General features: G+C 47.6%; 1 protein-coding gene across 1 annotated transcript; it reads right to left on the reverse strand.

Moving 5' to 3' along the window:
- Positions 1 to 1,243: 1,243 nt before the first annotated feature.
- Gja3 (gap junction protein alpha 3) lies at positions 1,244 to 24,937 on the reverse strand. Its single transcript, XM_075949179.1, has 2 exons — positions 24,771 to 24,937; positions 1,244 to 3,622 (listed from the first exon to the last, which is right to left on the reverse strand). The coding sequence occupies exon 2, from the start codon at positions 3,603 to 3,605 to the stop codon at positions 2,352 to 2,354; it is 1,254 nt and encodes a 417-aa protein (XP_075805294.1). The 5' UTR covers positions 3,606 to 3,622; positions 24,771 to 24,937; the 3' UTR covers positions 1,244 to 2,351.
- Positions 24,938 to 26,773: the final 1,836 nt, after the last annotated feature.

Raw genomic sequence — 26,773 nt, forward strand, 5'->3', positions numbered from 1 at the left:
TGGTGTGGGAAGCCCTTCTGCATATGTGTTGCTTTTATTGGTTAATGAATAAAAAAGCTGCTTTCAGCCAATGGCTTAACAGAATATAGCCAGGATATATATCTTCCATCCTATATATAGCATTATATATATATATATATATGTATATATATATATGGAGAGAGAGAGAGAGAGAGAGAGAGAGAGAGAGGGCAGAGTCGAGGAGATACCCTGGAGCTGCCAGAGGGGAAAGATGTGAGCTGCCAGTTGGAACTTTGCCAGTAGGCCACAAGCCTCATAATAAAATATAAAATAATAGACATAGGTTAACCAAAGATATAAGAGCTTGCTAGCAATATGCTGAAATGATTGGCCAAGCAGTGATTTAAATAATATAGTTTCTGTGTGATTATTTCAGGAGTCTGGGTGGCCAGGAAACGAACAAGCAGCCTTCCCCAACACATACGCATTTTAAGAAGCTTAGGAATTAATTTTTCCTATTAAATAAAGAGGAAAAGTGTTAGCAAAATCTCGATTTCATGAAATGGTCAGAAAACATCTGTGTGGACTCTTGCCTATTTTTATTGCATAAATACAGAGTGATTTCATATAGCCACAGGGGAAAGGAAGCCCTGCCTCCAGGATATCGTACTTCAAAGAGTAACACCATGCAAGACAAGCTTTCCTTCTTTTCATGGCCTGCGCACTGTAGGTGATGTCTATGCTAGATCATGCCTAATCAAATAATATTGGCATTTTTGTGAGCACATTGTGAACAACAGAGTTCAGTTGTCCGTGTTCGTGTTTGAGCATGGGCCTTTAAGTATGCACATGTGTGGGTTATCTTCCTCAGTTACTTCCCACCCCTTTAATATAGGAGACAGAAAGCGTGTGGGGGATGATCCCAAACTAATCATTAGATTAACTTATAGAAATGAACGAGATGGGAAAATGGAGGTTTGCTGAATAAGGATGAACTACTCAAAGCGGAAGCCAGTGGGGTGGGGGACAGGCCAGCATGACCATTCTTCAATAGCTTATGACAAATGGCGACTGTGATGGAGGCTCTACTGCAGTGAGTACCGCAGAGAGGATTTGCCCTCTTCCTGCCCAGCCATGTATATAAATAGCCTCCCTGTAGGACAGCGCTTAAGTGGGTGGAAAACAGAGGTGTGGACATGCAGCAATCAGCCACACACCCTCACACACGCAGTAAAATCAAGACAATTTTATTTACATTTTAGAGAGCAAACAGGCACAAAAAATAAATAAATGAATGGTTAGGGAACTTGAAGTGTTTTATTTTGTATTTTTCTTTTAAGTGTAGGTCATCTGTGATTCATCTGTATACATACTTTTTCCTGGTTATAGTAGTGAACCTCCCATCCAGAAACGTTAAGATGCACGCAAATCCCCCAAGTTTGACCTAGCGTACATGCTCACAGTGATCAGGGTATGGTCTAGACACCCTCCCCGTGATTAGTCGGCTGGCAAGGGAGGTGAATGTGTTTCAAAGGAAAGTCCAAGATCTCAGCTAACGAAACAGCTTCCTGGTCAGTAGTCATTTTAACAGTGCTATGGTTTTTAATGGAAGATAAAATGTGTGTGTGTGTGTGAGAGGGTGCAATTATACACTTTTTTTTTTTTACCATTCAGGCTAAGCACAAAATGTCATCAAAGAATAAATAATACCTACGGCATACCTGCCACACTGTCGTCATTTTCCTCTTCTGCTGAAGGGCTCTCCAGCGTCTCTGCATCTCCACCTGCCTCTACCAGTGATGTCTGTGGCCCTGTCCCATAGAACCCCTCTCTAGAGGGCAGCAGCCTGTAGTTAGACAGCCTGGACTTCATATGCGATTCCAGAAACTCAAGTGACACTAGATAGAGTCCCTCTAAGTCTTTTTTTAGTACAGTTTGGCAAATATCCCAAATGAAATTCAACTCTAAGTTAAAAGTATGACACAGAGATAGAGCTAAGTGTCTCTGTGCCTCAGGGCTGTGTGGAGAGCTTAGGAATGGAACCCCAATTGTCTCCCGTTGAAGGACTGCAAACACCTGTTGCTTTATTGCTGCAGAATAGTAACTGCCAGTGGAGGAGTCCAGGAGCAACCGCTGCTGGGAGCATCTTGAAAAGCCAACAACCCCGCCCCCTCTCAATCTCAGAGCGCTGGTGTGATCCCCACCATACCCCACAGCGACAAGAACAGCAAGCATTAAATCAGACACCTGACCGGGTTGGTTCAGTGTTTCTGGGGATGCCAGCGCTGACAGGCTCTCTCTCTTTCTACCTGGTGATTTGAAAGGCATTTTGGTTTTGGGTTTCTAAGGGGGAAAGGAAAGGCCTATCAAGCTGTCTGGGGAAACGATGGCTAGATGGCCAAGTCACCAGGTCTGGCCCGTCCACTGCTGGCCTTGCTGGACCTTCCTGGATCCAGGAGGACCAAGGGCGGGGAGTGCATCTCCACTGTGGTGGCCAAGGCCTGCTCTCCCTCCTCTGGCGTCACCACCAAGGCACTCTCTTCCAGGCTGCTGCCACTGCTGTCGGTGATTGCCTTACGGCCCTCGGGGCTGGATGCTACCGAAGAGGCCTTGCTAGGGGAGGTCTGCTGCTCCGCCACTCCGTTGGCCCAGTTCTGCTCTGTGATTAGATGGAGGCCATTGCAGTGCTTGACAGAGTGGCCTCTGCCTTGCGCATCGTTCAGGGTTACCACTGTGAAGTCTGCTGGTGGTGGTGGGGCCTCAGGAAACCCCGTGGCCGTGGCCTGCACCGGGGGACAGGCAGGGTGTGTGTAGAAAGGTGGGAACCCAATGGAGGCGCTGGGAGGGCCAGAGCTGGAGGTGTGAGGTAGGGGGTCCAAGGACTTGTGTCTGGCTTCTGAGGCATTGGGGCTGAAGTGGTTGGTAACCCCCTGCTTGAGCTTCTTCCAGCCCAGGTGGTAAATCTCCAGCATGTTGAGCACCAGTGACGCACAGGCCACAGCCAGCATGAAGATGACGAAGATGGTCTTCTCTGTGGGCCTAGAGATAAAGCAGTCTACCGTGTTGGGGCAGGGCCAGCGGTCACAGCGGTAAAGTGGCTGCAGCTGGAAGCCATAGAGAAAGTACTGGCCCGCGATGAAGCCCACTTCGAAGAGCGTCTTGAAGATGATGTTGAAGACATAGGTCCGCAGCAGCGCGCCAGCGATGCGCACCTTGCCACGGTCATCTCGCAGTGGCGGGTCCCGCGGACTCACTGTACGCATCGGCTCGCGGCCACGGCCGTGCTGGGGGTTGTCTTTCCTCAGCATCTCTTCCTCCCGCTCTCTCTTCTTCTCCTCCATGCGCACGATGTGCAGCACGTGGCCCAGGTAGATGAGGGTGGGCGTGGACACAAAGATGATCTGCAGCGCCCAGAAGCGGATGTGCGAGATGGGGAAAGCGCGGTCGTAGCAGACGTTCTCGCACCCCGGTTGTTGCGTGTTGCAAGTGAAGTCCGACTGCTCGTCGCCCCACACCTCCTCGGCCGCCGCCCCCAGCACCAGGATGCGGAAGATGAACAGCACAGTCAGCCACACCTTGCCAATGACTGTGGAGTGCTCCTGCGCATTCTCCAGCAGCCGCCCCAAGAAGCTCCAGTCGCCCATCGCTCCCGACAGTTAACCTGCAAGGGGAACATGGCTGTTACTACTGGGGAGAGCAGGGCGGCGCTGCAGTATGGGGCTCTGTGCTGTCAGCCCTCGGTAGCTTTGGGTCCTTCCAACCTCAGATCCGAAGCAAATGGAGGCCTAGGGTGGGGTCACATGCCTGTAATGCTGGAACCAGGGAGCCTGAGCTACACAGCAAAACCTGGTATTATTTTTGTTGTTGTTATTATTATTATTGCTCAGTGGTAAAAAACCATGCTAATAACCCGAGTTAGATACTGGGAATTCACTTAGAAGAACCTACTCCTGAAAGTTGTCTTCTGACCCTTCCACACTGGCCACGACACATTGCACCTGCACTCATACACATCATCCACATATGCACACAATAATAGTAATAAGTAAAATAGTTTAAAAGTATTCGGTGGTTGCAACTGTTCTGTATTTGCATTTTGTTGTCGTTATCCCCTAAACAATACAGTATGACGGCAATTTCCATAGTCTTTACATTGCATTAGGCGTCTTAAATAATCCGGAGATGACGCAGAGCATGCAGAGGAATGTGACAGGTTCTATGCAAATATTTTGCCATTTTATAGGAGGGACGTAAACATCAGAGGATTTGGGAATCTGTGGGGGTCCTGGAGCCGATCCCCACGGACACTGAGCGCCAATCACGGCTGCTACTCCACAGCCCTCACAGTAGTCACTGCTGGCCTAAGTGACTGAACCATCCTCCTGATCCCTATTGTAGGGGTGAGGAAGCTGGGACAGAAGGAAAGAGAAATGAGTCCCCTGCCTCTAACTTTGTGTCCCCTTCTCTCCAGAATGCCTCTGCACAGAGCTGGGATGGGGCGTGGCTCAACTCCTGACCTCTGCCTTTCTGTGCTCATGGCTTTAGAGAACACTTGCCAAACTGAGGTTTCCAGGGCAACCATCCAAACTCTCGCAGTTACACAGCATGGTTTAACAGAGAAAAACCAACAAGGTTAAAAAACGTCTCTTGTTGGGTCAGTCATCTGGGAGTCGGGGATCACTGCTAGTATCGAACCGAGACCTTCAAGGACCACCATGCAGAAGAAACAACTGAGAAAGGATCAATTTTCTCACCATTTCGACAATTAACAGACCACCTAAAACCACCCCACTTATCATGGATGAAATCTCTGTGGTCCCCAAAGAAGCCCAGACTGGATACTTGGGCAACATTGGATAGGACAGCCATAGGCAGAGCTCACTGGGACCAGAGCGCTGCTAGGTGCTCAAGAAGTACCTAGAGTTGGCTGTCCATGGATTCCTCGTTAGGACCACAGCTCCAGTCCAACAGTAAGACCTGCAGCAGCTAATCATTCATGGCGCTGTGCAGGGTGTTAGGGAATCATACACACAGCTGCAGTGTGGGTATTACAGGACTAGCTAAACACAAGCGGAAGAGGCCCAGGGGCTTTGGATTTCAGGTGGGGTGTGGAAAGCCCAGAGAGGGCTCATGAAGGCATCTGGTGGTGCCCTGTCCGTGGGCATCATTCCCGCAGGGCACACTCTCAGCAAGGTCTGTGGGTGGGAGCCTGGTCCCTGAAGGGCTACCACGATGGTTAATCTTGTCCGCTCGAGGAGTTTCAGAAGCACCATGGGGATGACGCTCTAGGCATGTTAGTGAGGGAGTTTCCAGACTAGGTTAACCGAGCTGAGAAGACCCACTCTAACTGTAGGCAGCCCCACTGTGTGGGCTGGTTTCCTGGGCTGGATGAAAAGGAGGAAGGGAGCTGTAGTAGAAGCCAGGACTTTGTTGCCATGATGATTTTAGGTGGTCTGTTAATTATACCCTTGACTTAGGAGCCCAAATAAAGCATTCTGCCCTTGAGTTGCTTCTGTCTGTCATTTGTTGCAGCAATGAGAAAAGCAAAGCAGAAACGGTCTCATGTGCGTACACAGGGATGAGGGAGGAAAACGTGGGCCCTCGGTGAGCGGCACAGGGGCCAGAGATAGAAGGGTTTCTCCTGTGTTGCTGCTGCTCATAGGACCACACACGCACACACACAGGCACTCGAAGATCCTCGTTCTCCACCATGACTATAGCAGGGAGAAGAAGGTGGGTCCCACAGAGCTGAACTCATGCCAATGCTCGTCACTGAGACTGTGACACACAAGTAAGCATGCAGGCAGCACTGCACAGACAGAGCCATGGCTGCATGTGGTGGGGCTCTCCACCGGGCCCTGGCCACAGGCCAAGGCACATTGAATTCTCATAACCCCTGCAACCCAGACTGGCCTCTATGTGTGGTTTCTCAAGGGCCCAGCCTGTAGACCTCCTACACAGGCCCAAACCTTTCTTTGCTGTCCTAGGGTACCACGACTTCCAGTGTCAGGACCACTAGACTACGAGAGACTCTGTCCCCAGTGGGCCCCCTCCTGAGGCTGGAGCAGTACATCTATGGTAGAACTGGGGAAAACACTTCTAGAGTCAGACAGCTAAGGAGAGGCCAGTGCACGGGTTTAATGTTTCTTTCAGACGCTCATATCCCAGAAGCACCTTCTGTTTGTTAACAAACTTTGATAAGATACACTGGAACCACAGGCCTGGGGTCTCCTCACACAAGGTTGATGGCACAGAGGAAAGGAAGAGACTTTTTCTGCTTGGAATAGACTGGATACTGCTGTTGGCATTTCCCTGCAGGCTCGGGAGGCCAAATGGCCCCATGTGTATGAGCTGACCTCATAGTAAGGCACTGCTCCACCCCAGATGCCCAGCATATGCACCTGTTGAGGAACATGAATAGCCCAGTAACTATCTTTTACTGGGAAATCAGAGTGTGGTGGGGAGCTGCTGCATCGCCTGTCACTCCCGCTGGCCGAGTCCTCTCCAGACGAGCCATGTTCTTGTGCAACTGCTAAGAAGAGCGATAGGCCACGAGTGTCCTGCCCATGCGCTGGCAGTGGCCACAGCTCACCAAGTCGTACAGGGAGGCCAGTTCTCAAGCACTCTGTGTGTAGCGGTGACTACTGACGGGAAGGAATTCAGTAATGTGTGAGCGACACACGGTGGCCCGGTGCCTACGGCTGCAAGTGAAGTCCTCAGAGATCCTCGGGATGAATGCTGTGACATGTCCTTCCGTGTGTGTGTATGTGCTGCTTTACAGGTTCATGAATAAAAGTGTTTCAGCCAATGGCTTAGCAGAGTACAGTCAGGAAGGAAATCCTAACACACACACACACACATACACACACATATACAAACATACATACATACATACATACACATACACACATATACAAACATACACACATATACAAACATACACACATATACAAACATACACACACACACATATACAAACATACATACACACACACACACATATACAAACACACACACACATATACACACATACAAACATACATACACATATACATACACACACACACATATACAAACATACATACATACATACACATACACACATATACAAACATACACACACACACACACACACACATAAAGAGAGAGTAGGCACAGCCAAAGAGATGCCAGCCAGCTGCCAAGGAAACAAGGTATGTAGAAAATGAGGTAATGCCACAGTGGCAATACATAAACTAATAGAAATGGATTAAGATGTAAGAGCTAGTTAGTGTTGTAATTAATACAGTTTCTGTGTAATTATTTGGATCTGGGTGGCTGCGAAATGAGAGTTCAGTCTTCCATTTACATAATGGCACCCAAATTGAGGCTTAAAACTGTGACCCCCAAGATTAAGAGTTGAAATGCTCTACCAACTGAGCTAGATATGGAATAATTTTCTCTGAATTTGTCAAATGCAAATGGACTAGACATTATTGATGTATTTATTGTCTGTATATACTGTATATAATTATTGTACTTATTGTATATAGTTTTTCCTTTTTATTTTTTAGGGGTTGTTTTAATATATAATTTCTTTTTATATAGTTTTTCTTATATTAGTTATAGCCTTCTTTTCTTTTTTATTATAGACAAAAAGGGGAAATGTAGTGGCATTTCATTTGTATTTTCATAAATAAAGCTCGCCTGAGTACCAGAGAAGTAAGTCACACTGGCCAGTTTACAGACCAGGCAGTGACGACACACACCTTTAATCCCAGTAGACACACTAGTTTGCCATAGAAACTGGGCAGTAGTGGTGCACGCCTTTAATCCCAGCACTAGAGGGGAATATAAAATGGGAGGAGACAGCTCTCAGACAGTCTCATTCTGAGATTCCTGAAGACAGGATCACCATTTCAGACTGAGGTAGAGGTAAGAGCCAGCGGCTGGCTGCTTTGCTTTTCTGACCTTTAGGTTGAACCACAATTTCTGTCTGTCTCTGAGCTTTTATTAATCGTGCTTAAGCTATATGATGCTTATGGGAGGCTACTAAATGGCACATAGACGAATGGAAGGAACTGGTGGTTGCTGCAGCTGACACGGTGATCTGGTCAACCCGGCGTCTACTCTGACAGGGCCGGGAAGGGAGAGCCTTGTTCTCTGCCCTCCCAGTCAGCCAGAGGGGACTAAAATCTGCATGTGAAGAAGAAGAATTCTGGGAATTTCTTAGAAGGTTTTGGTTTTCTTTTAAAAAAAAACAATTATTTTATTTTTAATTATGTATATATGTGTGTGCTGCATGGGTATGTATGGGTGCCCAGAGAGTTCAGAAGAAGGTGTGTGCGGATCCCCTGGAGGTATAGCTATAGGCTGTGGTGAGCCACTGACCCAATGACAGCTCTGAGAACTGGACTTGGACCCTGCCAAGAACAGTGCGTGTTCTTAACTGCTGAGTGTCACTCTAACCAAGGCCATCTTCCTAAGAAAAGAATGTTCCACATGCTGATGGCTCCCCTCCTCCCAAGATGAGCACCTATGAGAAGCCTGGAGCTGGGCAGCCACCTTGTAAGCATGAATCAGTGAGCCTGAAGAAGAGTCAATCTGCTTTCACACTGTGAGGCTGGTCAATCAACCCTGCCAACCGCCTCCAGGGTATTTATAATCAGAGGAAAATCCACTATTGGTTCGAGTTGCATCTTTTTTCTTATTTGTAGACAAAAAAAATCAATCCTATCTGATATATTATCATCAATTCCTAATAGAGTAAGGCTAGGCATAAATGAAAAATATGGTTCATTCATAATTACTAAAAAAAATTTCACATGATCCCGAACTACTGAAATGCATATTAATATTAATTAAATACAATTTTAAGTATATTAGTGACACAGAAGCACTGATGATGCAATGGTAGATGACAAAAGCCTCACACAATATGACGTCTGATACTGCTGCTCCGGGCACACACTCGTCCGTGCTGAGAAGGGAAGGCCCGATACTAAGAGAGTTACAGTTCTGATAATGGGGTGATCTTTCTGATTCTTTTTTAGATACTTGTGAATTTTCCTTAACAACAGGTCACATTTATTACCCACAGCCATTGTCAAATGTGCTGGCATAGGCCAGCAGTCCAGTCCCAGTGCTCAGTAGATTGAGGCCAGTCTGGGCTCTACGGTGAGACTTGGTCTCACAAAACAAAGAAGATCTGGGGTGAAAGCTCTGGCTCAGCTGGTAAAGGGCTCGCCTTGCAAACACCAGGACCTGAGTTCAATCCCCAGAGCCCATGGAAATGGCAGGTGTAATAGTACTCATGCTTATAATCCCAGCCCTGGGGAGGCGCAGACAGGAGGATGCCTGGGGTTCGCTAGTCAAGCCTACCTGGTGAGTAGCAAGCTAATGAAAAACCCTACATCAACAGAAGTAGACAGCATTCCTAAGGATGACACCGAAGTTACCTTTGGCTCCACATGCCACAGATCATCTTGGGCCACATACACGCACCACCATGTGCAACCGTATGTACACGAGAAAGCTCAACTGTATACAAATCAACACGCACGCATGTGTACACATGCTCACACATGTATAAAAACAAAACCCAAAAACAAACCAACCTGGGCAGAGTGGCTCGTCCCTGTAATTGGAGGATTGCCATGAGTTTGAGGTCAGCCTCGGTTACACTGTAAGGTCCAGGCTAGCCAGGACCAGAGTGAGACCCCGTCTTAAGACACCAAGATGCACAAACAAGCAAACAACCTGTGGTCATGTCTCTCATTTCCTCAAGTTCTAGTTTTAGAACAAACCAGCTGTCCCCTCTGTGGGCCCCTCCTGGATCTGTGATAAGCAGACAAACTGTGTCCTCTGCACCGCCGCTATAGGGAGCTGAGGTCACAGGGGCTCACTACCAGTCCCGAGAGGGGTGGATGATGAATAAGGTCAAGACAGGTCCTGGGGTCCCTGTGCCAGTCTCCCAGGGGGACAGTACTAGGGGAGAGCAATTTCCCAGTTCCTCCAATCCCCTACACCTCCTGCTGGACCGCTATGCTGCACTCCTTGGTGGGGGTTTGGTTTTGTTCGACAAAATGCATGTGTGATGAGAAACTGAGCCAGAGGGCTGACTAAATGTTTGGAAGCCTGATTGTCTGGATGCAGGGTAGAGCCAAGCAGATGCCTCTCGAGCAGAAGTGGCCTCAATCTCCTTCACCATTTCCTCAGGTGGCTCCAGAAGGCACAAAGGGGTTCTGGAAACATCTTATTCATATCATTTAAAAGTAATTATTTTTATGTTATGAGCATTGGTGTTTCTGCCTGTTTTGTCTGCATGAGGGTGTCAGGTTCCCTGGAACTGGAGTTATAGATGGTTATGAGCTGCCAATCGGGTGCTGGGAATTGAACTCAGGTCCTCTGGAAGAGGAACCAGTGCTCCTAACTGCTGAGCCAGTTTTCCAGCTCCACTCATACCATTTTTTTTAGCTCTACCCCTAACATCAGTTAGACAGGAGACTCGGCAGGGATGGGTGGGGCATACTGATTGACAACAGAGCTGGGGCCGCAGGGTGGCCTGCAGCAGGATGAGGTCCATTGGGACAAAGGGATCCTGCTGGGAAGAGGATGCTAGGTGTTCACGGGGCTTGTCCCATCCCCAGGTTGTGCTGGGAGGTGGTGGGACTGCATGAGGGAACTTGCGGGATGGTCTTCAGATAAACCCAGGCAGGCCCCTGGAGGGAACTGTGGCATTCCAGCCTTTTCTGGTTCCTTTGTGTCGATGTGATCTTCCTCTCTGTAGCTCAGCTGACGTCAGCACCACACACTGCTCAAGACCCACACTGTGAGTTGTGTGCCTCAGAGATCGTGGACTGTGGCAGAGTGATATCGAAGGCGTCCCAAGTTTATTCTCTTCACAATGGGAACTGCTTCACTCTGGGAGGCGCTTACAGTTTAAAGACAGGATACTATTAACCCAGTGTTGTCACACGCAGTCACCTTGTGGTGACTGACAGACGCCAAAGCGACAGGGGCCTATAGGATTGCATCACCTGGTGATGACGTGCTCACTTTAGTCACACTATGACAAAACCAACCTGTGGCCGTTGTCAGCATGGGCTCCTGCACAGGCGGGCATGGGTGGAACCGGGCTACAAATTGCCTGGATGTGGCATTTATCTCTACGAATTGGCACCTGATCTATTCAGTAAATCTTAATTGAAAAAAAGTGAAGGCCAGGCATGGTAGTGCAGGCATGAAATTTCAGTATCTGAGAAGTGGAGGCAGGAAGACCAGGAGTTGAATGCCAACCTGGGCTACTTAGTGAGTCTGAGGCTAGCCCGAGGAACCTGAATTGTTTACTATACTGCTATTGTGTGCTGCAAACAACCGCGACCCTTATCCTTACACATTGAGTACCAAACACGCCTTAGGTTTCCAAGTCTTCTTGCTGCTTTCCTGTTGCTTGGCCGCTCTGTTTCTCTCAGACAGTTAGGTAGTTTTCACTGAGGCCTCTAGGATGTGTGGGTTTCCCTGTCAGATCAAACGGTGGCTGTTTACTAAAGCAGGGACCGACTGCTCACCGTGAACCCAAGTTTGTCAGATGTGGTCACAGTTTAAGACATCTTTTAAAATCTGTTTGTGTGAGGTAAGGTGGCACACACCTGCATGGCCTGTAACCCCAGCATCCAGGACACTGGGAAGGGGATCTGGAGTTCAAACACAAAGCAGAGAAGGAAAAAAAAAAAAAGAGAAAGAAAAACAAAAGAAAAAAGGAAATGGAAGAAGAAAGATATATTTTTAAACTTTTATTTTACGAATATGATTGTTTTGTTTGTGTCCTGGCTAGTTTTATGGCGGCTTGACCCAAACTAGAGTCATCTGAGAGGAGGGAACCCCAACTGAAACAATGCTTCTGTAAGATTAGGCTGTAGGCAAGACGGGGGGGGGGGGGGGGGGGGATTTCCTTAATTAGTGATTGATGGGGAGGGCCCAGCCCCCTGTGGGTGGTGCCATCCCCAGGCAGGTGGTCCTGGGTTCTATAATAATGCAGGCTGAGCAAGCCGTGGGAAACAAGCCAGTAAACAGCACCCCTCCGTGGTCTCTGCGTCATCTGCTACCTCCAGGTTCCTGCCTTGTGTGAGGTGCTGTCCTAACTCTTTCCTCACCAAGTTGATTTTGGTCATGGTTTCATCACAGCAACGGAAACTCTAACTCCAGGGTTTGGAGTATAGCCTCTGGAGAGAAGAAAGCTGAGCCACAGAGGCGGAAGAGTATGATCTGGAATGATCTGAGGACAGAAAGCAGGAACTCTCACAGCTGTTTTAATATGAGAGGTAGACTGTGGACCCACTTTGGTCACTGCAGATGTTAGCGCAGAGTGGGGTACAAAGGAGGAGTACCCCAAAGAACTGAAGGAGACACCGGGCTGTTCTGAGAGAAGTGGTGTTCAAAAGAGGGCAGGCAAGGACTCAGTGAGGCAACCAGACAGGCCAAATGGGCTAGGTTGCAGAGAGGGCTTCCACAAAAGGACAAGACAGACAAGAAAGGAACCGAAAGGGACCATGCTCTGAGGATGTGAGCCTGAGTCAAGCCAGGAAATGCACTGAGGATGAACCTCAAAGACCGGCCTGGGAGATCACACAACCTCTGAAGAGAAAAGTGGTTTTGGCTGGGATGCCGAAGAGAGCCTGGAAGGCTTTGGCTCTGTGACGGCGGCCATAAATAAGAGAAGCTGAGTGACTCAGGGTGACAGAGGGGGTTCTAACATGGACTAGAGATGAAGGCCAGGAAGGCTGGGTCCTGAGGACCCCAGTGTCCTGTAGACCAGATGAGGGACTCCAGAGACGTCACTGCCTTTGGATTTTAAGTTCTTAGACTCTGTGCTCTGAGGAATTCTCATTCCTTTGTACTTTGGTTCTTGTCAGCATTCCGTCAGTCTTGTAGGAAAGTTACTTCACAAACTTCTGCCCTCTTTTTCTTCTCACCCTCTCTCTTTTCTGTTTCTTTTCTTCTCTTTTTAAAGGCCTTACTCTGTCAGGGGCACGGGAGCAAGAGGACGTGCTTGGCTCCTTGCTGCCTGCTGCACTGGGTGAGCTGCTGGAGCAGTGCTGGAGAGCTGGCCCAGGTGGTGACGATGAGGAAAAGCTGCCAGGCTGACCAACCCAGCTGCCACCCAGGCCCAGAATCAGGGCTTTGAGTTAGCCAACCCCAGCATCTACCTCATCGTCTGGGGCATGTGAAGGGCAGGGCCTGCAGATGCAGAGCTGTGGGATCTCCATGACACAAGGCAACAATGGGATATCCATGAGGAGTCCCAGTGAGGGCCTAGTATTGACCTAGTAGCAGAAGCCAGAGGCCTCGCACCAGACCAATGACTCACTGCAATGAACACTACAAGACAGATGGACTAAAATAAAGGGTGAGCCGGGCGGTGGTGGCACACGGCTTTAATCCCAGCACTCGGGAGGCAGAGGCAGGCGGATCTCTGTGAGTTCGAGACCAGCCTGGTCTAGAAAAGCTAGTTCCAGGACAGGCTCCAAAACCACAGAGAAACCCTGTCTCGAAAAACCAAAAATAAAATAAAATAAAAATAAAATAAAATAAAGGGTGAACCATGAATAACTGAGCCACATGACAGCTTCCACAATGCGGTTTTTTCTTTGTTTTGGTTTTGGTTTTACTATTAAATTTTGTTTTAAGAGGTGTTGCAAAGGCAGAGGGCAGAACTGAGGGGACAGGGAGCTGCGTGGGACCGAGATGCATGATGTGAAATCCACAAAGGATTGCTAAAAAGTTCAAAAAAAAAAAAAGCCTTACCTGTAGCTCAAACTGACCTCAAACTCATAACTTTCCTGCCTCAGCCTCCGGAATAGAAGCTTAAAAGTGGCTAGGCATCTCCTGCAGTGTCTAACGTCAAAACAGGGCTAGCAGGTAGCACAGGGACCTGAGAGGGACTGAGGAACATCACTTCTGCTGATGCAGAAGCCAGCAAAGTGCTGAGGGTCAGCAGAGGTCTTTGAAGAGCGATGTGTCGACATTTTTCAGAGTGCTCAACATGGACGAAGCAAAGATCCTTTGATCTCATCAGGAGGAGCCTACCCTTAGTCCTCAAATGACCAGTCTCTCAGGAAGGTAGGAACAGAGTCTAATCAAGGGGTTAAAAGGCGGTAGGCGGGGATAAGTGGGACATGGGGGAAAGAGTACTTGCTTAATAAACACATAATTAAAGGAGGAGTCAGCTCAGTCACAGGCAGGGTCTGGGCCCCACTGGAGGTGTTTCCAAGCCATGGGAGTCAGGGACGTAAGGCGTCAGAGGGTAAAGTCAATAGGAACAGGAGGATGAGGACACCAGGAGTCTCCTTCCTCAACAGCAGTAGAGACAGCAAGTGTGAGAGGAAGCCTTCCCTGAAGTGTTGACAAGACTCCTGTCAGTGAGGTCAAAGGGGGTCGTCTCAGGGCAGGCCTTGGTTCCCAAGAAGATAAGTCTGCAGAGAAGGCACAGGGAGGAAGCGAGGTCCCACCTCCTTCTCATAGCCAGAGGCTGCAGCCACAACAACCTGCAGCTTGGCCTGTCCCCGTAACACAAGTCAAATGGCCAGAAACAGAAGGTGGGCACAGGGGTCCCTATAACAGAGGGCAAGACATATAAGACAAGGACATGGTTGTGAAAACCAAACAGAGGGCCTCAGTTGCAGGGTAGAACACCCCAGAAGGTCGTGTGGGGTATCCCGCCAGGTATGAAGAAGAGGGCACAGCAAGCCAGTAGGAGCCAGTCTGCAGCAGGAGGGACAGGTACTTGGTTCTCATTGGTGAGAACACAAACAGCTTTGAGGGGTTAAACAGAGTGATGCAATTTGTCCAGAAACCCCTGGAACTCCCTCTCTCTGTGTGTCCTGGATGCCCTAGAGGGGAGCATCCAATGAGGACCCCTGATGCCATCTACAGAGGCCACTCCCTACGGGATAGGTGGTGGGATAGCTGAGCCCACCTGACCATGCTCATGAGACATGCTGAGGACCTGTCGGGCCGGGGAGGAGAATGGAGCTCATGACTCCAACTAGAGGAACCAGTGTGTTCTTTCCCAAGGTAGGCCATCGGCAGAGGGACGAGCAGGGGAGACCATGGCAATCGTGGGTTCTATTTGGGACACATGAAGCTTGAAAGGCCTGAGGTGGGCAAGTGTCCAAGCTCGAGGTCCCATCTGGGAGTTGTCACCAAGCAGAAGGTATTTAAATCTCTGGAGCTGGGTGTGGTAGTATCTCATGTCACCCCAGCACCCTAGAGACTAATGGAGATGAAAAGTTCTAGACCACCCTGGGATACATGGGGAGAGCCTGTCTAAAACCAGAATAAATAAATGAAAATCTCAGAGTACGTGGAGATCATGCAGGGCAGAAGAAGGAAGTGGCCAGCAGGCATCTGAGCCTGGAGCACACTGATGTCTGCAGGGGACAGCAGCTGACCGCAAGTCTTAAAATATTTAAAAAGATTTATCTTTTTTTTGTTTGTTTGTTTGCTTGTTTGTTTTCGAGACAGGGTTTCCCTGTGTGGCAGTCCTAGCTATCCTGGAACTAGCTCTTGTAGACCAGGCTGACCTTGAATGTCTGAGTGTTTTGTACGCATGCACGCACATCAAGAGTGTGCCTGGTGCCCTTCAAGATCAGAAGAGGGTGTCAGATCCCCTGGGACTGGAGTTACAGATGGCTGTGAGCCACCATGTGAGTGCTGGGAGTTGAATCCAGGTCCTTTGCAAGAGCAACAGTGTTCTTCCTAACCACCGAGCCTTAGGAAATGCAAAATTTACTAAAACTCTAGAATGGTATCAGAGCCAAAAGATTGAATGTGTAGCATTCTTTATAACCTTTTACAATAATATCTTTTTTTTTTTGGGTGGGTGGCGGGTTTCGAGACAGGGTTTCTCTGTAGCTTTGGTGCCCGTCCCAGAACTAGCTCTTGTAGACCAGGCTGGCCTCGAACTCCCAGAGATCCGCCTGCTTCTGCCTCCCGAGTGCTGGGATTAAAGGTGTGCACCACCACCACCCGGCTTACAATAATATCTTAACTGGTTTTGTTTGTTAGAGGTAATATACTCTGGGGCTGGGTTATGAAAATCAATTTTGTATGTGATGGCCTGGAATACCACTGAGTGGACTTTTAAGGGTTATAAGACACAGAGTTATATGCTCAATTAGTAATGTCTGCCTGGGTTTGAAAGATGGAGGGGATGCTCAGGAAATAATTTTTGCTGCTTCTGATTTGGGACATACTCCAAACCTGGTGGGCTGGACTTGTCACAAATGTGATCCAGTGATCAATGGGCTGATAGAGTGAACTCTTTAGTCAGGGAAAATGGAAAGACCTTACCACTAACTTCTTATATCCCTTATCTACCCATTGCAAACTTTCATTCTTGGGACAGTATAGTGGCCTTCCAGACTCTGAGATAAGAAATAGTTTATAAACTATAACAGAGAGGCATCTTCCTCATGATTTCCCAAATAACACATTATGGTGACTATGTATGTCGCATTGTCGCTGGGTACTAGAAGTCATCCAGACAGTTGAGACTCATGAGAAGATGTGTGTGTAGGCAACATGGTGCATCTCACAGATTGGACTTGAGCATCATGGACTTCAGTGAGGGTGCGTGGGCCCTGGAACCCATCCTTAGTGGATACCCAGGGATGACTACACCTGATATCCGGCACAGGACTCTCAGCCTTGTTCTCCAAGTTTGTCCTAACTATCTTTGGCCTTTTATTTCTTCAATATAAAATTTGAACACAACATGTCAGTTCCACAAAAATCCTAACTATGGTTTCAAAAGGAAACACATTAATTTGAACTGAATTCAGTTCCTCGCCACACCCTTCCTCCATGGTAAGCACAGCCATTCTCTGCTAACACAGTAGTTCTCTGACAATCCACCTCTGTGCTTCAGATCTCCACTCAGAAGGGCTTGCACTTACTTTATTGTTGAGTTTATTTCTAGGTGCTTGAGAAGTGTTCTACATTGGGGGGGGGGGGTCCTAAGTAGTTTTACATTTTCCTGATTGTGTATCATTAGTACCTGGGGCCATACACTGTTGGTATGCGGATGCAGCCCAGGGCTGTGTGCCTGGCAAGCACTTTTACACCCAGCCTGGCTGTTCTTGTTCCATACTAATCTTGTATCCAATGGTCTGTTAGGAATTCCTGAACAGAGCTATCTGGAGATCACTTACGGTTTGCCACAAGGCCACCACTCTACTATTAAAAACAGATGATTCTCTTTCCTAATTCTTCCTGCTGTGTTTGATACCATGTTTACCTCTTAGATCAGATTCACTTGGAACTTGTGATTCTCCTGCTTTGATCTTTTTCCCTTTTATCTATCTATCTATCTATCTATCTATCTATCTATCTATCTATCTATCTATCCATCCATCCATCTATCTTTATGAATGTTTTAACCTCATGTATGTCTGTGAACTACATACATGCATGTCTAGTGCCCATGGAGGCCAGAAAAGAGTGTTGGCTCTCCGGGACTGGAGTTACAAGGTAGTTGTAAGCTGTCATATGGGTACTGGGAATTGAACCTGGGTCTCTGGGAAGAGCAGCCAGTACTCTGAATGGCTGAGTCGTCTCTCCAGCCCTGTGCTTCTGAGTGCTGGACCCACAGCTGTGAACCACAATATCCAGCTTCCTGTTACTTCTTTTGTGTTGTTGTTGTTATCAAGTAGACAAGGTAGCATGGTGACATCTGCTCTTGTTTCTGACTTCAACACAAATGCTTCTAATGAGTGATTAGCGTTTTGATTTTTTTCATAATTTTTTAAGACATGGTCTTATGTAGTTCAGGCTGATCTCAAACTCACTATGTAGTTGAGGCTAGCTCCTACATTTATGTTCTAAGTGCTGGGAGCACAGGTGTGCGCTACCACAGCCGGCACACACCTGTCTTTAATTTCATGATGTGTTCGTTTTCAACAGGCCAAAGAAGCTTCTAGTCTTGGCTGGCCACAGACTCCAGCCTGCCCTTTGTTTTCTACACCATCACTGAGTACTGGCCTTAATTCAGCATTTTCTTTCTGAATATATTTGAATGTTAGCTGGTGATCACTGCAAAGGTGTATTCACATGACTTGCATTTAATATTCAAGAACACTATATTCTATCATTTTATTTTAGATTTATTAATTCATATTTCAGATGGATCAATGTTTATACCATCATTATATTTTGGAATATAAATTTGTAAACCCGAGAGGCTAAATTCTCTGAATTATCTCATGCAAGAAAGTCTCTTACAGAACTGTGGGACTAATGTCTTTTCTTGAAGGAGGTTTCAGTAAGATCTGAGCAGATGCCATTCTGTTAATAGCTCTTGCCATGTGTAGGTTGGTCTGTCTTTCCCTCCCTCCCTCCCTTTCTCCCTTCCTCCCTTCCTCCCTTCTTCCCTTCCTCCCTCCCTCCCTCCCTCCCTCCCTCCCTCCCTCCTTCCTTCCTTCCTTCGACAGGGTTTCTCTGTTTAACAGTTCTGGCTATCCTGGAATTCTCTTTGTAGACCAGGCTGGAACTCACAGAGATCCACTTGCCTCTGTCTCCAGAGTGCTGGAATTAAAGGCGTGTGCCATCAATGCTCAGCAAATTTGCAATTTCTTAAATTAATTTTGTCTTTCAGAAAAATTTCCACTTCCTATACATTTTAAATTTAGTAATTAATTATTTGTAACATTATCTTATGATTTCTAAATTCAATGGTAGCTAGCCATGGTGGAGCATGCCTTTAATCCTAGCACTCGGAAGATAGGTAGGTGGACGTCTGTGAGTTTAAGCCTAGCCTAGTTTACATAGCCAGGACAGCCAAAGCTACATAGTGAGAACCTGTCTCAAAAAAACCAACCAACCAACCAACCAACCAACCAACCAACCAACCAACCAAAGAAACAAATAAACAAAAAGTAACCAACATCAACAACAATAAAAACTAAACTCAATGGCACTTTACTAAGGTTCATATTTAAAGATGCTAATCTCTCAGAAGTTTTTTTCTGGTTTTCTTTCTTTAGAACCAACTTTGGCACCCTTAAAAAGAATTAGTGAGTAGATGCCAATTTAGCATTTACCAGTATTACTGTAGCATGTTTACCAAAGGGCATCCTTTATTTTTGTGTAAATGTGTTTGTTATTAGTTCCAGTGGTTTCTAGCCCTTATTTTAAGTGAAAAACGCATGTTATTTATCAAACTTATACTGCTTTTTAAAAATTATGCACACGTGCCTATGTGTGTATATGTGTGTGAGTGCAGCTGTGTGGGCGCCAGAAGAGGGCTTCAAATCCCCTGGAACAGGAATTAGAGGGCGCTGTGTCTGACACAGGTGCTGGGAACTGAACGCTGGGCCTCTGCAGAAACAGTACAAGCTCTTAAACACTGAGCCATCTTTTCAGCCCATTAATGTAGCCCATGAAGGCTTTGAACCTGTGTCAGCTCTCTGGCCTCCTAAGTGCTGCCACTCCTGGGAAAAGCCATGCTCTCCCAGAATTCACGACGTGGTGAAATTATAAACAGTTCTCTCTCCACGTCTCCATTAGTAACTCCCAAGTGCTGTCAGAATATCATTCTAATGGCAAAGGATAAAGCTCCACTTTAAATCATATTTGAAGAATTCATGGTGTATACACTTTGCCTCCCCTCTCCCATGGTGGAGCCCATACTCGGGGTGACGTGTGCAGCAGCTAAGCACTCAACCACTGAGCTTGATGCTGGCCCTAGGCCATACTTCGAATCTATGCGCACTGCTTATGAAATGAGAATGGATAGGATGCACCTGCAACTGCGTGCACCATCTGTGCTCTCTTCTTGCTTCTTAGCCTCCTGCAACATGGGGACCTGAGAAGTTGATGCTCTTGAGTGGATGCCCGGCCAAGTACAGGAATCAAGGCATGAACACATCATCTCTCAGAGGGAGCAGTTCTCTTTTCTGACCAACTGGAATCTCTTTTCTGACCAACTGGAATTTAAAGGCCTAGCGAGAACGGTTTTCCATCTTATTTTATTGTGTGTGTGCGTGGTGTGTCTCGGAAGACAGCCTTGGGTGTCACTCCTTTGGACATAGAGTCTCTCACTGGTGCCCAGCAAGGAGGCTGGACTGGCTGGCCAGCAAGTCTCAGGTATCCTCCTGACTCTGCCCACCACTAGGGTTATAAGTGAGTGCCGCTATGAAAGACATTTTTTAATTCACTCTTTTTTTTTTGGTGTTCAGTGTATACATTTACATGAGGGGGTGGACACACATTGGTGTACACAACCAGAGAGGATGCTACGGTTCTTGTTTTGTTATACTCCACTTGACTTCCTTGAGACAGGGTCGCTCTCTGAACCTGGAGCAAGCCCCAGGGATCTTCCTGTCTCTGTCCCTGACAGAACATGGGCATGCTCACTGCCACACCTGGCTTTTTATGTGGGCGCTGGGGAACTGAACTCTGGTCCTCATGCTTGCATAGCAGATGCTTTACTCGCTGAGCTACCGCTTCAAGCTCCTGCCTGCCATTTTTACACAGGGGTCCAGGTATTAAATCTTCATGCTTGCAAGGCAAGCACTTGACTAGACGATCTCTCCAGCCTTCCTTTAACTTTTTGAGACAAGGTCTTACTATACTGTTTAGTCTAGCTTTGAACGCCTCTGCTGATGCAATCCTGTACCTCCCTAGTAACTGGGACTGTAGAGGCACTACCAATGCCCCGGGCTGCAATGAGAGCTAATTTTAATTTCTAAGTAATAGAAATGTGTGTTCATTTAAATATGAAGGTCCTGGGGCTGGAGAAATGACTCAGTGGTTAACAGCACCTGCTGAGGAGGGGGTTGGTTCCTAGCGCCCACACGGTGGCACATAACCACCCATAATTCCAGTTCCAGGGCGTCTGATGCCCTCTTCCAACCTCCAAGGGCACAAAGCATGCACACACATTAAAAAAATCTAAAAAAAAAAATGTTTAAAAATTAAGGTCTTCACTGCTTTGTATGGAAGAAGAGCAAGTTAACAATACATTTACATTTTTATGAAATTCTTTTTTGGGGGGATACTTGAACAAAACAGTCTCCCTGGAAACAGAAAGCTAGCACCCGGCCAAGCCTCGGATGTCACCGGAAGATGGTGACACCGGATCCTCTGCCATCCAGCTCCCACCCCTTCCACCCTGGCCAAGTCTCTAGCTTCCTCTGCAGGTTACCAAATGGCACTGCAAGTCTTTAAAATGGCTTCTGTGAAAGATTCACAAGAACCAATAGAATTGCCATTTAGCAAAACATTTCACTAACCATCATTTGTTAATTTTAATGGACTCACTTCAACGTCTTCCTCCAAGTGTAATAACTGAATAATGAAAGGGTGGATTAACACCAAGAGAAATGGGACTTACCAACACTACTTTCCAAGGGATGGTCTGGGCAAGGGTATATTGCAGTAAAAGAAACTACAGGGGGCTAGAGAGATGGCTCAGCGGTTAAGCACACTGGCTGCTTTTCCAGAGGACCCAGGTTCAATCCCCAGCACCTACATGGCAGCTCACACCTGTCTGTAACTCCAGTTCCTGGGCTTCTGACACCCCCACAGGGATATACATACAAGCAAAACACCAAAGCACATAAAATAAAAATAAATTATATAAAGAAGAAATTATGGATGCTTTAACATACTTGAGATCTCAACAGGCTAAAACGCCTATGCTGGGCAGCCTGAGTAGCTTTTCTAGCACTGACCCTGTACACAGTTAAAAGGTAATTTCCCCGTGTAGATAGACTGATGTCATCCGGGGTTGTACTCCCTGTACCTGGTATACGGAAACAGTCCTGTGACACCAAGAGCCTCGGGAATGGCTGGGTTTTCTTCCCCCTTATTTACAGACCAGGAAGTGGCAGCTCTGCGAGGCTACTGAGATTTGCCTTAAATTGTACGTCCCCTAGTGCCAGTGCCAGCAAGGAACGTCACTTGCCACTCTTGCACATGCTGTCAAGGGGGTCAGCAGTGGGCACACTGCTCAGGTTCCAGCAGCTGTCCCGGGTATTCTACACACTTCAGCAAGCATGTTAAGACAGACAGGTTACACTGTAAGCTTTTATCCAGGGGACGAAGAGATGGCTGAGCAGGTAAAAGGCTTGTGGAACAAGCCTGGCCACCCACGTTTAACCACTGGACTCAGCATAAAGTTAGGACAGAACCAGCTCTCCAGTCTGGTCCACTTACTCCAAGTGTGCTGTGACTCACATGCCTGAGCCCAAACACATACATATACACACTCTCTAAAACGAATTAAGGACAGTCCAGTGACCGCATTCATCATATCACGGGAAACATCAATTCAAATGCAAATATTTCTACCTTAGTGAACAAACCCTATACCTCGATAGTGATAGAATGTTATTTTCCACTTTTTAATGAACAGAAACTGTATGTCAAAATGTTTGTTTTCCGTTTAAATTGGCAGGGAACTCATTATGTAGCCTAGGCTGATCTCTGACTCATGGCAATCCTCCTGCCTCAGCTTCCCAAGTGCTGGAATTATAAGGCATGAGGTACTGTGCCCAGCCAAAGACTCATTTTTAAATTAACAAGAAATCAATTTTCATGAATAAGACTGGAATTAATTTTTGGAGAAAGTGGGGTGTCCTGAAAAAAAAAATAAGCAATTTTAATAGTACCATGAGTTTGTAGTAAATGATTTAAATAAACCACTAATTCTTCACATAAAAGAACAACGTGTATGGACCAGGAATGGTGGCATAGGCCTTTAATCCAACACTCAGAAGGCTAAAGTAGGCTGATCTCTGTTAGTCTGAAGTCAGCCTTATCTACATAGGGAGTTCTAGGCAAGCCACGGCTACATAAATGAGACTTGGTCCCAAAAAAACAAAACAAAAATGAAGAATAAAATATACAAGTATAAAAAACCACAACTATAAAAACAACTCTCTGCCTCTACCCACCCTTTCGAAGCTGTGGCAAGTTTTAAAAAGCCAGCTGCAGATTGCTAATCTACCGTGAGAGAAAATTCCCCATTCTGTAGCAATGGCAGTTAAGATGAAACCACAAATGACTGTCTTCATAGATGCACACGTGCGGCTATGGCCCCACGCACAGCACTGGACACATCTCTCTCCAGGGAAGCATTCAATGTGTCCTGCATGTAGCACTGAGCTATATGTACTGTGAGCACTGGATAGCAAGAGTGTGATCCTCACCTTGGGAGACATGAGGCAGGCATTGGGGAAAACGGGTTAGACATATACACCCTGATTGCCTCATCCTGGGGACCAACAGAGCAAACCAGGGGGACAGACGGACACAGATGAGTCAAGCCAAGCTTCTTCACGCACAGATCCTACGGCCAAGCTGTCTGCAAAGGTGAAAATCTTCCCAGACCTTCCAGTCCTCGCACGTTAGAGTTTATTAGTGGACTGTAGGCTGGGAAACGGAGAAGGTAGATCACCTACGGTTAGGCATGCGTTCAAGCAATGGAGTCTGTGGTCCTAGCTTCCCTTGTGAGCCAGGCAGCAGACAGTGGCCATAAGGAAGTTTCAAACCCATCATATGTCATTGAACTATGAACAGCAAACACAAGAACCTAAAATATTAGTATCATTCAGGGAAATTGGTTAAAATTCTTTCCTTATTGGCAAAGAGCTAACTTTGGTTTCCTGCCATTTTTAAAGCGGACATGTGCTGGTCAGCAAACTGCACTGTCTGTCCCTACAGGACCGTGTTTTTTATTTTTATGTGTGTGTGTACCGCTCACACTACTGGGCGGAGCACTGCCTTGGTTGGATGCTTATCTCAACAGAGGCCAAACTGCTGAGCCAGGGGAGTTTGTGCCAAGTTAGCTCATTTTTACTTTGAACACACTGATATTTAGAGAAGTCCCTCCCTTACGCCCCTTTAATCTTTCCATGTTTGTCTTGCAATATATTTCACGCCACCACAGACGGGCAGTCTGGGAGGTGATGCACAGATCACTGTAGCTTTTAATTCTAAGGGAAAGCCCGAGCACAATTCACTTTCTGGTTGTTTTATAACAGCCGCTGTTAAACGGCACATTTTGGAGGCATCTTGATAAAGTGAAAATTGAGTGATATAGTCCCTTTCACGAATATTCAGGAACCAAGACCGCTGACCAGGAGGGTGAATTCAAGCCACCAGTGTGAAGATTGGCCAGAAAGCAAACAACTGCCCAGCCACTGCAATGTACCTTCACTACAAGTCTCTTAATTAAAGGATTATCGTAGAACGAAGCTAAGTGCACTCTTCTGAACACGTACATCCTTTACACACGTGCGCATCGTCACGTGCGTACAGACCAAGAAGCGGCTCACGATACTAATAACTAAAGTATTTAAGGAGAAAAGTAAACTTGAAAAAGTTTCTTACAAGAAAAGGGAACCCACCTTGTTTCTCTCAATGCAAACACTACGAATACACATTTGTAGGCCACTTGCAGGGGGTGTCTGCTAAAATGATTTAGGATTCCTGCTGTTTGGGGGCCGCCTTGCTTTCTCCAATCCAAGGTTATATTATCTCCAGGAAAACCATCGGGACCGAGCCTTGGTCATCCATTAAGGAGATAAGGCTCTCAATTCAGGTCTTTAGGAGCCTAGAAGGAAGAGCAATCATTCCCAAAGTTTATCCGTCTCTTGAAGCTCAGCTCCCTGGCCCAGGCGCCCTGCAACTATACTAAGAATTGCGAAAGCCTCCCAGAATCTGGGCGCCACCGGGCCTGGCTCAGGAGTGGCAGCGCGCCGGGTCCGGCCGCCCCGGTGCTGCCGGGTACCTAGAGTGACCCTGGGACGCCTAGTCCATCTTACCCCGCACTGCCGCGGCGGCACCGTCGCTCCTCGTCCAGCGGGGCTCGGCCTGCTCTGAAAAGGAGGCTCCCTCTTCACTCGTGCGGCGTCCCTTCCCACGAGCACCCCGCTCCAGGGTCCGGCCTCTCCGCCGGGGCCGCCATCCCCACCGCTGCGGTACGCGCCGCACTTGGCGCGCCCCAAGCTGCGGCCCCGCCGCCCGCCACGCCCTCGCCACCTCCCACCCGGCCGGCCGCGCCTCCCAGTCCCCTCCGCACCCCGCCTCGCGCAGGCCACGCCCCCGCGTGCCCCTCGCCCTGTGCTCCCCTGGAGAGCAGGGCACCTGCGCCCACCTCGCGCGTGCGCATCCTCCGGCGACACCTGCACCCCACTGCGCACCACGCGCGCTCCTCGCCCAGGCTCCCGCAGCTCGGCAGATCCGCGGGGTTGTAGGACCGGGCGGCCGGCCGCAGGCACCCCAGGCCCGGGTCATGGAGGGCTGGAGTGGAGAGCAGGGGCGCCACGATCTGCTGCAAGGGTGATCTGGGCGCTGCGCGCGTGGGCGTCGGGCGGACGCGTCGGTCGCGCCCGCGAGTCGCTGCCTGGGGATGCAGACTTGTTCCCCGGAATCCCGTGTCTGCCTGGAGGGTAGAGACGCCCCCGCGGACAACAAGCTATAAATAGCGGCCGCCAGCCTGCTTCCAGGAGGACACAAATTAGCAGACAGCTCCGCGGATTCTAACTTTTTTTAAAGTAACTTGTTCCAAGGCGCTCGAGACTTGGCATAGCCTGAAGTGTTGGGGAAGATGTCCCTGAGGGCAACTAGTTCCAGCTGGTCTTGGGGATGAGGTGCCGGAGTGTGCTCCAGCTAGCCTGTCCAGAACGGGGTGAGGCTTTTAATATGTCCAACCCTCAGGGTTTCTCTGAGAGTCATAGGTCACTGAGCGGGACAGAATCCCTGCCCTGTCTGTTGTCTCAATAACCCATAGGTCTCGTGTTCCCTTCCAGCAAAGGGGTTGGACAGCAGATAATCATTAATAAATGATAGTTCACTGAATTTTGGTGGCAAATTTGAAAGTTGGTACCAAAATTCCCTTTATACTCGATGGATTTATTTCAGAAATGAGGCAAAAATTCTGACTGTTTTAAGGTCCCATAAAGCCGCCATTGCTTCACTGGCGTCTGACGGCTGGGAGTTGCAGTCGGCCCCCTTTGAAGAATTCACTCTGCTCAGATCAGGATTTAAGCTACTCCAAAGAGAAAGGAAACGAAGCTTGTAAAGACGTCTGAAGCCTCTTTTGTCTTTGAGCCTCGCGTTTGCAGTTTTGTTTTATTTCGTTTTGTTTCTTAGACGGGGTCTCTTAGACCTGGCTATGACCGGATCCTCCTGCAGACAGATGAGCGCTCTGATTGCGGGCCTCCACTGCACCCCTGCCTCAGTTCCTTTTAAATCCAGAAACAATATTGTAGAAGGTTTTGCTTTTCTGTTGTTTTTATTCTCACTAAGAAGTACTGGATTATACTCCCCCCCCCCCCCAAGCATCAGAAGTATTAAAAGACTTGACCCCATTGGAAAACTCTAGTATTGTATTGGTAAAGTCGGAAGGAAGTATAATAAAGTGATGATTTACAACTTTCATTAGAAATAAATTTAAAATACATGACTCCAACCAACATTTGCACACCAGTTTCATAACATCGTTCCACAGTTACAAGGTGGAAGCAAACGAGGTGTCCCCGGAGAGATGGGCGGAGTCACAATAAGGCTTATACATGCTGTAGAATATTGTTTGGTCTTTAAAAAGAAGAAACATGAGCGTACAAAAGATATGAACATAGAACATAGGGCGATGAAAAACACCAGTTACAATAGTAGCAAATACCCTGTGATGTAACTTAAGAGAAGTGTATGTTGTCAAATTAAAGCCAGGCAAATACTTAGTCTCAGCATTTGAGAAGCCGAAGCTGGTTTGCTGGGATGATGAGGCCGGCTTGAGATACAGAGACTCTGCTTTAAACACCAA

This window comes from Microtus pennsylvanicus, chromosome 15 (genome assembly GCF_037038515.1).
Source record: "Microtus pennsylvanicus isolate mMicPen1 chromosome 15, mMicPen1.hap1, whole genome shotgun sequence".
Taxonomy (NCBI): Eukaryota; Metazoa; Chordata; class Mammalia; order Rodentia; family Cricetidae; genus Microtus; species Microtus pennsylvanicus.

Coding starts and splice junctions, on each gene's coding strand:
- Gja3 (XM_075949179.1), bottom strand. CDS start 3,605: ATGGGCGACTGGAGCTTCTTGGGGCGGCTGCTGGAGAATGCGCAGGAG.